At 44.1% G+C, this 15,085-nt stretch overlaps 1 protein-coding gene across 5 annotated transcripts in view; it reads left to right on the top strand.

Annotated features, from left to right (window-relative positions):
* robo1 (roundabout, axon guidance receptor, homolog 1 (Drosophila)) overlaps positions 1-15,085 on the top strand; it is a 264,298-nt gene that overhangs the window by 102,477 nt on the left and 146,736 nt on the right. For all 5 annotated transcript variants that reach the window (XM_089013137.1, XM_089013136.1, XM_089013139.1 and 2 more), the window contains one exon: positions 1,133-1,459. In XM_089013137.1, the coding sequence (XP_088869263.1) occupies positions 1,133-1,459 (327 nt within the window). The remainder of the gene's footprint in view (positions 1-1,132; positions 1,460-15,085) is intronic.

A 15,085-nucleotide genomic window follows, 5' to 3' on the forward strand; every position in this document is an offset into this window, starting at 1 on the left:
GCATTGCATTATCGCCTGATGACTAAATGTGAAACTCAGAAATGTGTAAGCCTTAGCATTCACCAACCATTATCAGCGGTTCAGTTCCCAAGCGTGTCATCGATTAATCATTACATTCGGGCCGATACTTTAGTGCATTAATCATCCGACCTACCTGAGAAAATTCAGTCCGAGTTCGGTGAAAGGTCACCAGGCCTCGACTGTTGGACCGTTCTTTCTCTGATCAACAAGTTCTACCTAAAATCATACCGAAGGTTGTTGGTTTTACGATTGGGTTCAGTTCGAACGGTGTAGTCGTGTTGCAACTGCTGTCTGTATTTAAGTGAATAACATCCAGATAAACTAAGGAAAAAGACGTTTTATTTAATGGCAGTGTCTGAAATAACATCTTCCCGGAAGGCCGGGGCATGCAACTTTTACGTCGGGCGTATAACTTACAAAATGTCTCCGCCCGGGTTGCCGACAACTTCTTCAAGAAAAAAAAACACACAAAAAAACAAAAGGTTTTTTTTTCAAATCAAATCATTTGAACGAAGATTTCAAAATCTGAATAAATTATTCAGATTTCTAAATCTTCGTTCGGTTTGGAAATTTCGGAATTTCGGTTAAAAGCATCGTGGAAAGAGTTCACGTGGCTTGTAGCAGACGACACAACACAAACATTGCATTGTGCACCATGAAGAACAGTGTATGGACCAACGACAACTGGAGCAAAATCATCAGCAATGGATATTTACCATCAATTAAGCAAGGGAGCATTTGTGGTAGATACATCCTTAATAAAATAAATCCTTAATTCTTTGCAACAATGGTTTTTCTTTTGCGATTAGTCTTATTGTGTTTCAAGTTGTGAAAAATGGGGCAGGCAACTTTATGGCTGGGCAGGCAACTTTTCAGAGTTGTCTGCCCTGGTGTCCGCTAACTTTTTGTGATGAGTTTCAGACACTGTTAATGGTCAGCAGGTCTCGTGGGCCGTTCCTAAGTTTGAATTGGGCTATGTAGGCAACTTTAGGCACTGCAATGGTCAGTGTAGCGCGGATGAGTGAAGAACCCCAAATCGGAACCACATACAGAGTCAGTCACCGTCCATTTCTGGGCCAAATTGCAAATCATTTTGCCGTTCTTGTTCCAGGGTCGCGTCTGCGCCAGGAGGACACGCCGCCCCGGATCGTGGAGCACCCGTCTGATCTGATCGTATCCAAGGGCGAGCCGGCCACCCTCAACTGTAAGGCGGAGGGCCGGCCCTCGCCCACCGTGGAGTGGTACAAGGATGGCGAGCGGGTGGAGACGGACCGGGATGACCCGCGCTCGCACCGCATGCTGCTACCTAGCGGCTCGCTCTTCTTCCTGCGCATCGTTCACGGGCGGCGGAGCAAACCCGACGAAGGATCCTACGTCTGCGTGGCTCGCAACTACCTGGGGGAGGCCGTCAGCCATAACGCCTCGCTGGAAGTAGCCAGTAAGTGCAGCGTATCTCCTTATTTTCTCCTTTCGGTGGGTTTATTGTGGGTGGGGGTCCTGCTGCTGAATGTTCTGAATAGACGGCTCCGGTTTCCCCCCCCGCTTCGGTCTTTGCTGGTATCAATGTGCTTATTGAGTTGGATAATCTCTCAGGAGATGGGCAGGATGTGTTTGGCACAGTGCTCGCCGCAGTTCCGCGGAGCCATGGGAGTTGGGTATTCAGGGGGGGCATGATCATTACAGTGTGAGGGTGCCTCTCAAAGGGTCCTCAGTAGGTGGTCAGGAGCAACAATGGCAACAAAGGCTGTTCTGTTTTTGCCTGACTTCTGTTGTTTGTTCGGGATATGGAGTCCTTTCCTTGGTGTCCTTGCTCATGTGTCAGCCAATGCAACATGTCTCGGGTGTGATGATTTTTTTTGTGGGGTGAGGGTGGGGGTGTTAAATGAGGGATGAGAATTGCCCGCCGATCGGCGGGTTTCCGTCTTTTTCAGACAAAAATGACCTGATAAAACTAAATATGTATTCTTAGGTGCCATTGATGTCGAAACTGGTAAACGCCCCCTTTTGAACAAGCGGATGAAAAAAAAACAATCAAATTGATTTGCCTTTGTGGAGACAACAGGTTCTAATTCGATAGATTATAATTTGAAACAATAGCATCGACGAAACAGTCGAATGTCAGTGGCACTATGACAAGCCCAATGCTCACGTTAGCATCAATATAGTTCTGCGATAATCGGAATCAGAATCAGAATCAGAATCAGAATCAGAGTCAGAGTCAGAATCAGAATCAGAATCAGAATCAGAATCATCTTTATTGCCAAGTATGTAGAACACACAAGGAATTCGTTTCAGGTAGAACACGTTGCACTAGTGTCATTGCAAAAATTTGCAAAGAGGCACTATCCAGTTCCATTTGGGCAGGGGTGCTCACACTTTTTCAGCATACGAGCTACCTACGAGCTAAAAACTACCAAGTCAAAATGATCTACCCACGACAAAAATGCAAAACATAATTATTTTCAAATGTTTTAAGGATTCATTGTATCTACAATGTATGTTGTAACTGAATAAGCCAATATTGCACAACACACATAATAACTACATATACATAACATAATAAATAACTATTAACATTTTTTTTGTAATTACCTGAGTTTACTTTGATGACTTGCACTGCATTGAATCAGCCAGGGATGCATAATCCGGACAGTCGCTGCTGACAGCCAGCCTCAAGCACATTTACAAATGTTCATCATTCATGGTGGAACGGTATTTGGACTTAATGATCTTCATGTAGGAAAAGGCTGACTCACATAAATAAGTGGAGCCTAATAATGCAGTCAATGAGGTGCGCATTTCATCATGTTGGGGTACTTTTCCTGTGTGAGTAAGTTACAGAACTGTCCATGAGCCCTGGACTTCAGCAGGGAGAACACTCACAATCTCCGATGTCTTTCCACATTTTCTGGGTTAAATCCTCAGCCATGGCTTCACAGCGCCGTGTAACTATATGTCTTGACAGCTGTAGAGCTTTGATTGAAGATAATATCTCTGCCTTATTTTTAAAGTCTCTGAACAAGGAGTCAGCTGCTTCAACGAATGCTTCTTTTACCATCTCTCCGTCTTGGAAGGACTTATTGTTTTTAACGATGGCGTGACTCACCCGGAACGATGCTTCGGTGGCGGCTTTTGCTTTTGAAGTATGTTGAGTGAAAAATGACTACTGTCCGGACAACTGGGATTTTAGTTCGTCCACCGTTCTGTTTCTCAGCTGGCTTTTCGGCGGGAAGTCAATGTCGTATTTTCCATGAACATTCCGAAAATGGCGCTCCACATTTTCCCATTCCGTATGAAAGTAATATGTTTTGCCCCCTTACTTGGTCCCGCTTACTCACTCATTTTGATCTGGTGATGTTTTAGCAAGGGCTTAAAATCTGAGGTAATTCGCTGACTAGCTTGTAAATTTTGCTGCGTTTAGCGCCGTTGTTTACGCATGCACGGCGAACTAAAGGTAAAAATTCAGTTCTGAATGGTTGCCCTGTATGTCAATCAAGTGACGGGACGTTTGATAGGCTGACAAATGTTTTTTTACTGTCACGCTGCGATCGACAAGTACTACATCCGCGATCGACCAAAGAGTTAATGGCTCGGGGGAAGAAGCTGCTTAAATGTCTGCTGGATTTGGTGCGCATGGGTCGGTAGCGCCTGCCTGAGGGTAGTAGCTGGAAAAGGTGGTGGGCAGGGTGCGGTGGGTCCAGTAGGATTTTCAGCGCCCTAGTTTGGATTCTTGCAGTGTGCAAGTGCTCGAGAGTGGGTAGGGCAGTGCCAATGATTTTTTTCCGCCGTCCTAACGTTGAAGTCTGATTTTTTTGTGGCAGCTCCGAACCAAACGGTGATGGAAGAACACAGGATGGATTCGATGACAGCCGTGTAGAAATATTGCAGCACCGCCTGTGGCAGGCTATGCTTCTTTAGCAGCCTCAGGAAGTACATTCTCTGTTGGGCCTTTTTCAGGATAGAGTCGGTGTTGACCTCCCACTTCATGTCCTGGGAGACTGTGATTCCCAGGTACTTGAAGGTCTCAACGTTTGACACGAGGCAGTTGGATAGTGTGAGGGGTAGCTGTGGTGAGAGGATGTTTTCTGAAGTCCACGATCATCTCTACTGTCTTGAGCGTGTTCAGCTCCAGGTTGTGACGGCTGCACCAGAGCTCCGGCTGCTCCACTTCTTGTACGCAGATTCGTCGCCGTCTTTGATGAGACTGATAACAGTGGTGTCATCTACGAACTTTATGAATTTGACAGCTGGGTGTGTTGAGGTGCAGTCGTTCGTGTAGAGAAAAGCAGAAGAAAGCAAGCGTGCAAGCTAATGAGCAGTGTGCAGGCTAGCTAGCAGTAGCGTTGTGTATGTACCCAGCAAGTTGACTTTTATTCCGATAGTTTGGCTGGATTTTTACCAATCATGAGGAACAGAAAACCAGAAAATCAGTATTAGCACAAAGTTATTTTAAATACAGTAAAGTCTCGTTATATCGATATCGGATATATCGATAGTCCCGGTTATATCGATACTATTTCTATGCACGCACGGAGAAAATTACATGCAAACAGGGTCGGATATATCGATAGTCCCGGTTATATCGATATTTTTTCGGACTCCCTTGAATATCGATATAACGAGACTTTACTGTACTTGTTATTTTATATATATATATATATATATATATATAGCTGTCTTGCCGAGTATTTAAAATAATGAGTATTTAAAATAACTTTGTGCTAATACCCATGAAATGTCCTCAGATCCTCTTCCTCCCTCCACCTCTGCGTGCCTCCCCTTGCCCGTCTCAGCACGATGGGGGACAGAGCTTCTAGCTGCTCTGCCCCCAAACACTGGAACTCACTTCCTCCCAACATTCGTAACATTGATTCTCTTCCAACCTTCAAATCCCATCTGAAAAGCCACCTACTTAATGTTGCATTTTTCTGTGTAGCTCTTTTGTTTGTTTGTATTTATAATTGGATTTTATTTGTTGTATTCTATTTATAATTGTATTTTATTTATTATTGTATCTATGCTTGTCCGTGGCTGTAAAGTTTATTTGGGAGCTTTGAAAGGCGCTTGAAATAAAATGTATTATCATTATTATTATTATTATTATTATTATTGTTGGCTGGCAGCCAAATGTCGGAGCTGAACTTTTAAGGGAGCTGTTATTACCGTTTGTCTGGCTTCCCGAGTTTCAACAAGTCCCGTTTGGCCCGGCTGGCGGGGAGCAAAGTCACTTTGCTTTGTTAATCATAAAACGCTTCCCGCCGTTGACGTCGTGTCAAAGTAGCGGGACCGGATCGGACCGGCCGTCGCTCATCAGCAAGCTCTGTCGAAGTCTGAAGCAATCAGGATGGCTTGAATCCGGCGCCGAGACGCAAAACAGCCAGCAAAGGGCCTCCGGAGGAACCGCGCCCCCACCACTCTCCCCCCCACCCCCGCCCACCCGCCGCTGATTACTTTCGATTGGGCCTCATTTGCGCAGATTGCCGACTTGGACTTTGTCCAGAAGGGCGTCTTGAAATTGAAATGGTGGAATTCCGAAAATCCAAATCTGGGACAGGGGCGGAAATGACCACCTTCGTCCCAGCGGACCACTTCCTGTTCAATTCAGGCCACCTTTTTGAATTTCCTGTCATGACCCCACCCAAATGTCGCACCGATAAATATTCTGTGAAACATTTCGGGAGAGCGAGAAGGAAGCTCTCGTTCAGTATGTCGTATTTGCGTTGAGGCGAGGATTAATAATAATAATGAATAATAATAATAATAATAATAATAATAATAATAATAATAATAATAATAATAATAATAATACAGTCACAGGATCGTTTTTTCTGTCAGTGAGCAGCGGCAGCCACATGTGCCGGCGTTCACTCACCCCAGAATATCTCAAATAGATAGAAAGCTATATAGCTAGCTAGTAGATAACTAATAGATAGCTAGCTAGCTAGTTAGATAGCTAATAGCTAGCAAATAGATAGCAAATAGCTAGCTAGTTAGATAGCTAATATCTAGCAAATAGATAGCAAATAGCTAGCTAGCTAGGTAGCCAGCTAGATAGCCAGCTAGATTGCTAGATAGCTCAAGTGGACCCATTGTCTATATTGTACATATCCACGAAAGTTGGAAAATTAAGAGAAAGAGTCTTGTTAAAGACAAACACATTTTTAGGAGAATGAAGTCATAATAACGCAAGAATTTGGGAGCTTTATATTGTTTTGTCGTCTTTCTTAGAGCATTTGGTGCTCGTCACTTGCCTTTGTCTCTTCCTCGTGTTGACTGTAGCATCTCGTTTTGACAAATTCAGTGAGTCACAAGCAGCGCAAATGAAAAAAAAAAGCATCAGGACAGGCAGACGCCAGCCAAGCAGAGGAAGCAGCTTTCTGGCTGGCTGGCTGCTGGCGGGCTGTGGAGTTTTTGTTTTGGCGAGCTGCCTATACGCCGCGTTGCAGGCTCTGCGGCGGTCATCTGTCTCGGCTTGGTTCACAGCAAATTGGTGCAAACGGCGCTGTTTGGGTCCGCCGGTTTGAGACGGGGGCTCCATGTAAAGAACAGCAGCCTGCCCGTGTGTCTGCTTTTGCTCGGGTTCAGCTGTCGAAGGTCTCCAAGCCCAATGGGCCCAGTACTTTTTGGCCTGGATCTTTTTCTGCAGTCTATTTTCTGTGACTTTTGTTTTGCATCATGCAATAACTGTGGTGAGCTGTGCATTTGATACCTAGGCCTTCAGGTGTGCTATGTCCGAATCATTCCAAGCCTTCGGAACTATTTGATGACTACCCAACGTTTACTGCAGCTACAGCTGCGACTGCGACTTGTCTAAAAAGTGTGGTGTGATTGACTACAAGTCCACTAGAGGGTAGCGTTAGCCAGGAATAAGACCTTGGTGTCGCCAACTCCAAATGGGATTAGTTAAAGGCCAACCGACACCATTTTTGTTTCCTAACTGACATCAGAAAAACGTTTTATAGCATCTAAAATACCAAAAACCCGCAGGCTGATATTTTTAGTCAAATGCAAAACACCAATGAAAACTACTTAAAGTGTCCAAAAACTTCCACAAAATGAGCTCGGAACTGGGCAGATTCAGAGAGTCCCGCCCCCTTGTTCGTGATGTCACGCCAGGATACTCCTTCACAAACTGCCTTGCTCTAGAATAAAAAAATGGCTTCAAAGAGTTCAGATTTGGAGAAGATGCCTTCTTGTTACGCATCCAGTTATGAATATGATTCAAATAGTTCTGAAGAGGAAAGCATAAATGTTTGCAATCGATTCAAGAAGTCCTTCCGTATTAATTCGAGCCGTCTGGTATCCAATGTGTGGTAAAGAAGATGGAAATTGACACAAATTCCCAGCGGGAATTTCCACATTGGAGTCCAGACGACTTTTGCGCCGCCACTTTTTGCGGCGCTGCCTTTTGCGCCGTCACTTTTTGCGCCGACGCTTTTGCGTCGCCGCTTTTGCCCCACCACTTTTGCGCCACTACTTTTGCACCGCCACTTTTGCTCCGCCACTTTTGCACTTCCACTTTTGCGCCGCCACTTTTTGCGCGCCACTTTTGCGCAGCGACTTTTGCGCAGTAACTTTTTGCACCGCCACTTTTGCACTGCCACTTTTGCGCAGTGACTTTTTGCACCGCCACTTTTGCACCGCCACTTTTGCGCCGCCACTTTTGCGCCGCCATTTTCATCATTCTTATTCTTATTCAACCTTATAAGCCTCCTGATCGTCAATCGCGCTTTTTAATCCGAGACGAGCGAGTTTACCGGGGATTAACGGCCTTGGGAGACTTTGCGACTTGGCAGGACAAGACGCCGATAAACTTGCTGAATGCGCCGTTTATATTTTATTTTTATTTTTTAATTTAATATTGAATATTTTTTATTTGTTGACATCCTTTTTGGTACTTTTGCCTTTCATCATTTTGCTGCTGTCAATTGGGATTTTCTTTCCACCTTTAGATGAATCAGAGTATTATTTTGGCTTCCTGCATTTTTTTGGAGCACGTTCATGGGAATTTTCACTCATTTGAACCACAAGGGGGTTGGTGTTGGTAAAGGCGGGGGTGGGTCGAATCTGCCCGAACAGAGTGGATCGACTCACTCCTTTGTGTGCCTTTGACCTTTCTGAAGAAGGCGCAGCGACCACACAATGGGCTCACCTCGGTGTAAGCGTATCGCCAAAGGGGGTGGTGGAGGTGGTCGGTCAAAGAGACAGACAGGGCGACGTCATGTGTAAAAGGAGACGAGCGAGGGGATGGGGGTGGACTTTACGAATAGACATACCGTTGGAAAGAGCCGTCACATGAGTGAAGGAGGCCTGCTAGCGTCTGACCGGGTTGCTGCTGTTGGGTGGTGGTAATCCGCTACCGATAGTTGTCGTGGCGGTGGGAATATGGGGGGGTGAATATCCCTTCTACCTATCCAGACGTCTTTCACTCACTCGATCCACCGTGAGAGAGTGTCAAGTCGTCTCATCTGTCAGCGCCGACTGGGCCAATTGGCTCTCGTCTCCCACCACAAAGTGCCCCCCCTCAAAATGGCACGATCTAGAAGACGATCAATGAGCTGGCCCATCGTGTCCAACCAAGGTTTCGGCCACTATGGCCGTGACGTGTTTTGTGGTTAATTGGAGGGGGGGGGGGGCAAAATTCCAGTTTTCAAAATCGGGTAGAGTTTCACGTTCGGGTGAAAACCTGTGTGAGGTTTTCAATCATTATTTTGTTTGAAGACTGGGGTAAGGTTTCAAAGTATGGCCTGAGGCTAATATCTATTTTGGGGGGGGGGGGGGGGGGGGCAGGGGGCAGGCTTATCTTGACTTTGGAGATGATAATGGTCATCTATCTATTTGCTAGCTATTAGCTATCTATCTATCAGGCTAGCTACTTCCTATTTAGAAGCTATCTAGCTAGCTATCTATTAATTATCTATTAGTTAGCTAGCTAACTTTCTATCTATTTGAGTGATTCCAGGTTGAGTGAATGTTGGCTCGTGATGCTAGCTATTAGTTATCTATTATCTAGCGAACTTCCTATCTATTTGAGTTATTCCGGGTTGAGTGAACGCTGGCGCGTGTGGCTGCCGCTGCTCACCCAAAGAAAAACGTTTATCCTATGACCGTAAAGTGACAATGAGAGTTTTGAAAGCCACTTATAAATGAAATGTATTATTATGATTATTATATCATGAATCATTTCTTACTTGACCCATGAACTTGTTAAAAGATGAATTTGTCATGAAATATGGTACGTATGTCACATGGGTTAGCCGTTAGCACAAAGGGGATTGACACGGTTCAGGCTTCCCTGAAAAATTGCAGCACTCGTCCGAATGAGGATGTTTCCATCTTAATCTCAAGTCGACACGCCTTCAACGATCATGCAGGTAGATGACCTCTGGTGCGGTCCTCCCCCCCATCGGTTGACGGGATTAGCCCAGAGTGCCGACTCGGCAGGCAGAGGCTAAGTGAATTTGGCCTCCACTTTGGAGCCATAATAGCTTATTGATCGCAATGCAAGAGGGCGACGTGAGCGAAGAAGAAGTTAATCGCGGATCAGCGTATTCCCAGGTCATGTAAATGACGTCTCCTGACTGATTTACCCCCTTTTTCTGCGGAATGGAGATGCATGACCCCCCCCCCCCCCCCCCCCCCAGTTTCATTTTAGCCATGTGGTGGCTGACGTTCACGTCTTCAAAATGGCTTCATTCTACTTCTTGGTCTCTTTCTTCATTGTTTCTTCTTCTTCTTGAACCTGCAGCTTTTACAAACGACGTTTCACCCACCGATGTTAATAAATGCTCTCCCACAAGCGCGGCGCTCTCTCTGTTGTGCCACCATCGCTGCCATCTTGGTGAGGGCAGCAGTCCTCATGTTGTCCACATCTTCAACATGGTTTCATTCTTCTCCTTGGTCTGTTTCTTCTTGTTTTTTTTTCTTCATGACCCTGCAGCTCTTTCATATATATATATATATATATATATATATATATATATATATATATATATATATATATATATATATATATATATATATATATATATATATATCCCCTACTGTCCAGACATGGCGGTACCTCATCAGTATTACTAATCCTATGTTGCCTAAGCAGGCTATTGTATGAACGATCCAAATCCCGAACCTCACCCCACCAAACCGGTTTAATGAAGGATTTAGTTGTTTTATGAAAATCGCTTCATTTACTCCCCTTTCAAACCGTCTATGTTCTTTTGCTAAAATCTTTTGATTTTAACCTCATTGTCATCAAATGAGTGGTTGCTAGCTTTTAGGTGCATATGTACTGCCGATTGAGGCCCACTAGTATTATCCCTGTGATGTTGATAAAGTCTTTTTTTGAGAATTGTTGTTTAGTCTCCCCAATGTACTGCTCTTTACAATTTTCATTCTTACAATGTATTGAATAAACGACATTACTTTGTTTTTAATTTGGCAGCCTATCTTTTGGATGCACTAATTTTTGCTTTAAAGTGTTTATCAGTAAACCGATAAACACTTTAAGGCAAAAAAAAAAAATCATTAATAGTGATGAGGTGATACCGGTCGAAGTAGGGCAATCAGGCCAGTCATTAGTCAGAATGATCGGAACTATCAGTGAAGCAGATGCAGGGAGTAGTCCTCTGCTCCCCCCAACCTGAGAGCAGGGACCTATCATAGCAGAGACATAGCACCACCATGTCTGAACAGTAGGGATATATATAGGGCCTAAACTACCAGTAAGACTTTAGTTTGCTGACGAAATTTCTTGGATACGAAGCGAAACGTCCGACACCTTCAAAGAAGTACAAACCTTTTCATAGATGGACCACTCCTGTGCGACTGAGAGGTTACACAGACGTTCTCTCTCTTCGATTTCTTGTTCCTGCCCGTTTTTTCATCCAAACTAGTGATGAGACTTTCTTTGCAACATTTGGACCCCATGGATGGATGCATGGCTTGAGGAGCCCACGTTGAGAAGAAAGGAGTGTCAGCATATCTCAAATATGCACATTGGCATCTTCGAGATATGCCATTTTCCCATTTTCAATCCCATGGAATGGTTTCGGCGTGAGATGGACGCCAAACCCTTTTTTGACCCGCAACGCCGGCCGTGGTTCAGAGTGTTTGCCAAGACTCCCCATGAACTGAAAATTAGCCTCCGTCGCTGAGAAACAGAGCACAAAAAGGTTTCCTCCAAATTTCAGCAGGCCGTCTGGAATCACGCCGACCCAAAACTGGCTTTGGCTCATGTTTCTCCCTGTCCCGGTGGAACATTGTCGATCCTTTTCCAAATATTGTGTCACTGTTTGCAGGTTGATTCCTGTTGCAACAGTCCAAAGGAAGACATACGAGCTGTGTTTACCTCTTAGTTCGGCGTGTTTGTTTAACCTCATTTCTGGATGATCTCGCCACCTTTTGTCCCGCATGCGGATGACGGATGGCATCCAGGACGAAAGGGCCGAACGAAACCCTCTGTCGCCCCTCTGGCCCCCCCAACAAACTGCATATCATTCAAAGAAAAGAAAACAAGGGTGTGTGTGCGTTGTCACCAAGACCGCAAATGGGCCAAGTGAATAATAATAATAATCATCCATTTTATTTCTAAGCGCCTTTCAAAACTCTCAAGGCAGTGGCAGCCACACGCGCCAGCGTTCACTCAATCCTGAATAACTCAAAAAGATTGAAAGGTAGCTAGCTGATAGATAGCTAGACAACTAATAGATAACTAGTTAGATAGCTAATATGTTTCCTGACTCAAATAGATAGGTAGCTAGCTATATAGCTAATAGATAGCAAGCTAGATAGATAGATGGCTAATAGCTAGCTAGCTAATATGTTTCCTGACTCAAAAAGTGTTTCTTTGGTCTCTGGACTTTGGGCTCCTTCCGTTTGTGTGGGCAGCGCAGTCACAATGGCGGCATGTCACCGCGAGTGGCGCGCCGCCGAGGAGAGGAGTTGCCACTCAATGAAGAGGAGGCCGCTGTTTGCACTGAGCAAACAATGGCCTCTCCAACATGGCCGTCGGGGTCACAAATGGCGCCTTTTGTCCCTTTTCCCAATCTCCTGATTCATTTGCATGCCGAAGCAAACAAATTGGTCGTTCTACAAGTCCTTTTTTTCATGTCCATTTTTTTCCCAGGAAAGCAAGAGGCAAATAGCGTTCGATCTGATCGCCTCTCTCCTTTTTAATTGATTGATGTCAGCGGAATAGAAAGGCAAAAAGACTCTTTGAAGCAGCACCTGATCCCTTCAACCCCCAACTCCATGAGGTCACCTTGATCAGGATGTACCTTTTGTTGCTTGCAGATGCTAAGGGGGACCTTTTTTCTACCCCCCACACCACACCCCTCCAAAATAAAACGTCTTTTCAGTTTGCCGTGCTGAGTAACAGTATGCGCTTGTGTTTTTGGTGTTATGGAGTCGCACGTTGAACTGATCTTTAGCGGGACCCGTTTGCCACATGTGGCTTTCTGAGGGGGTTCGGGGGGGGGGGGGGGGGATTATTTTCAAACACAAAGCAGCGCCATTGTTGAGATGCTGCGTGCAAATGAGTAACTCAAGCCCCCCCGCACCCCTCCGCATATGAGGAGGACTGAGGATATGCCCGTTGAAAAGGGGGTCCGAACACAAAGTCAATTAGTGGTGCACATGCTAACTGCAAAAGAAAAAAACAATTGTAATATGAATAAAAAAAGAAAATACAGAGTACCGGTTTGACGGATTAACGTGTTTAGAAAAAATACTAATTGAGCAAAAATTTGTAAAGTAATTCATTTTGTCTCCTCATTGGTCGAAATAGGTCTACCGTGTATTTTATTTTATAGTGATACCTCAGTTTACGAACGCTTTAGCTCACGAACTTTTCGCCTTACGAACATTAAATTCGCGAGAATCTAAACTTGGCTGACAAATTAGTTTTATTCCGGACTAGTTTTCCACATCCCCTTTGAGTGCAGACATGGTTTGTTATTGAGTGTAGTACTTTTGCTTTTATGAGACCGAAAAAGACCCCACCACAGGCTAGTGTTAAGCTGAAGAAGACACAAAAGAAAATGACGGTCGAGCAGAAGAAGGAAATCCTCGAAAAACACCAACAAGGTGTGCGTTTGTGTGACTCAGCGTCACATTACCTGTATGCTAAGTCGACCATTGCTACATGTGACTAAGGGTGTTTCTGTGTTGTCTAGGCAACGGCCTCAGGCAATAGAAGAGGTTGAAAAACCTCTGTTGATTTGGATTAATGAAAAGCAGCTAGCAGGGGACAGTGTGAGTGAGGGCATTATCGCCGAGAAAGCACAGCAACTTCACTCGGATATCATCAAGAGGCAAATACATCAACAACCATCACAAAGGTCAATAAAATGACTTTGTTATACAGTACAGTTTATTTCTTTAACTAGAATACAATAGCACATTTATTATACATAAAATGAGGTATATATATTGTGTAGTTTTTAAGGATAACCGACACCATTTTTTTGTTTCCTAAAAGACGTCAGAAAAACGTTTTATAGCATCAAAATACCCAAAACACGCATGCTGATTTTTTTAGTCAAATGCAAAATACCAATAAAAATGACTTAAAGGACAACCGACGTCTCCGGACAAGTTGTGTCCATAATTTGTAAAATGGCTTCAAATGACTTCTACTTACCGTATTTTAATAAGATTCCACCGCATATTGCTATATTTTACGTATTAAGACTCACTCTGAATATTCAGGAAGTCTTGTTTTTGAGTTGGTGACGAGTCCGTACGTGACATCACGAAAGGACCGCCCCTTGACCGAAAAAAGACACATTGTAGCAGTCCTTCCATCACGTCAATGTATTTTGCTGTACATGTTTGGTCTGTGAACCGTGTTGCACCCAAAAGCCGCCAGAAGAGGGCATCCAAGCTCCATATAAGGAATTTATCAGCCTGTGGAAGTGGAGGTGGCCACTGGAGGTCGCCATTTTGTGCCTCTTTTTTTTGGGGGAGAGATTTTCCTCCAATGTTGCCTCAAAATGGCACATATAATTCTTTAATCGATTGCAAACATGTATGCTTTCCTCTTCAGAACTATTTGAATCATATTCATAACTGGATGTGTAACAAGAAAGCATATTCTCTGAATCTGAAGCCATTGTTTTGATTCACAAGCAATGCAAGACGTCTTGGCGTGACGTCACGAACTGGGGGCGGGACTTTCTGAAAATGCCCAATTCGCCGCTCAATTTTTTGCAGATTTTGGACACTTTAAGTCATTTTTATTGGTGTTTTGCATCTCAATAAAAATATCATACTGAAATACTAAAAACAAAAAAGTGACGTCGGTTGTCCTTTAAAGTGTCCAAAAATCTGCCACATATCAGCTCGAAACTCGGGATTTTCAGAAAGCCCCGTCCCGAGTCCGTGACATCACGCCAAGTCGTTTTGCCTTGCTCAAGACACAAAACTATGGGCTCACGGAGTTCAGATTCGGAGAAGATGCTTTCTTGTTACTCATCCAGTTATGAATATGATTCATATAGTTCTGAAGAGGAAAGCATAAATGTTTGCAATCGATTAAAGAAGTCCTCCCATATCAATTCGAGCCGTCAATGACAGCAATGTAGTGTCCCAGAAAATGCAAAAGATGGCGCCCAAGCTCCGTTGGACATAGGCTGGTTTGTCTGCTGGGAATTTGTGTCAGCTCGTATCAAATAGTAGTCTTGGTGCAACACACAACGATTCACCATTGCGTTATTTATGTGTTTTCCTTCTAATTTCGCCATCAACACGGATCAACACGAAGTTTTCAGACCAAACAAAGTACCGTAAAATCCATTGTGTGTCGCTTTCCCGGTCAGGGGCGTTCCAAATGTGACGTCGCATAGGGGATCGTCATCAACTCGAAAACAAGACTCCCTGAATATTCAGCACGAGTCTTAAAACGTAAAATATGGCTATATGCGCTGGAATCTTTGGAAAATACGCTCAGTAGAAGTCATTTGAAGTGATTTTACAAATTATGGACACAACTTGCTTAGGCTTATTTCATAGAAAATTATGGTTTATGGGGACCTGGGAACGGATTATTCTAATTTTAATGGTTTCT

Source organism: Hippocampus bargibanti, linkage group LG14 (genome assembly GCF_051943395.1).
Source record: "Hippocampus bargibanti isolate YZ-2025 linkage group LG14, ASM5194339v1, whole genome shotgun sequence".
NCBI classification, from domain to species: domain Eukaryota; kingdom Metazoa; phylum Chordata; class Actinopteri; order Syngnathiformes; family Syngnathidae; genus Hippocampus; species Hippocampus bargibanti.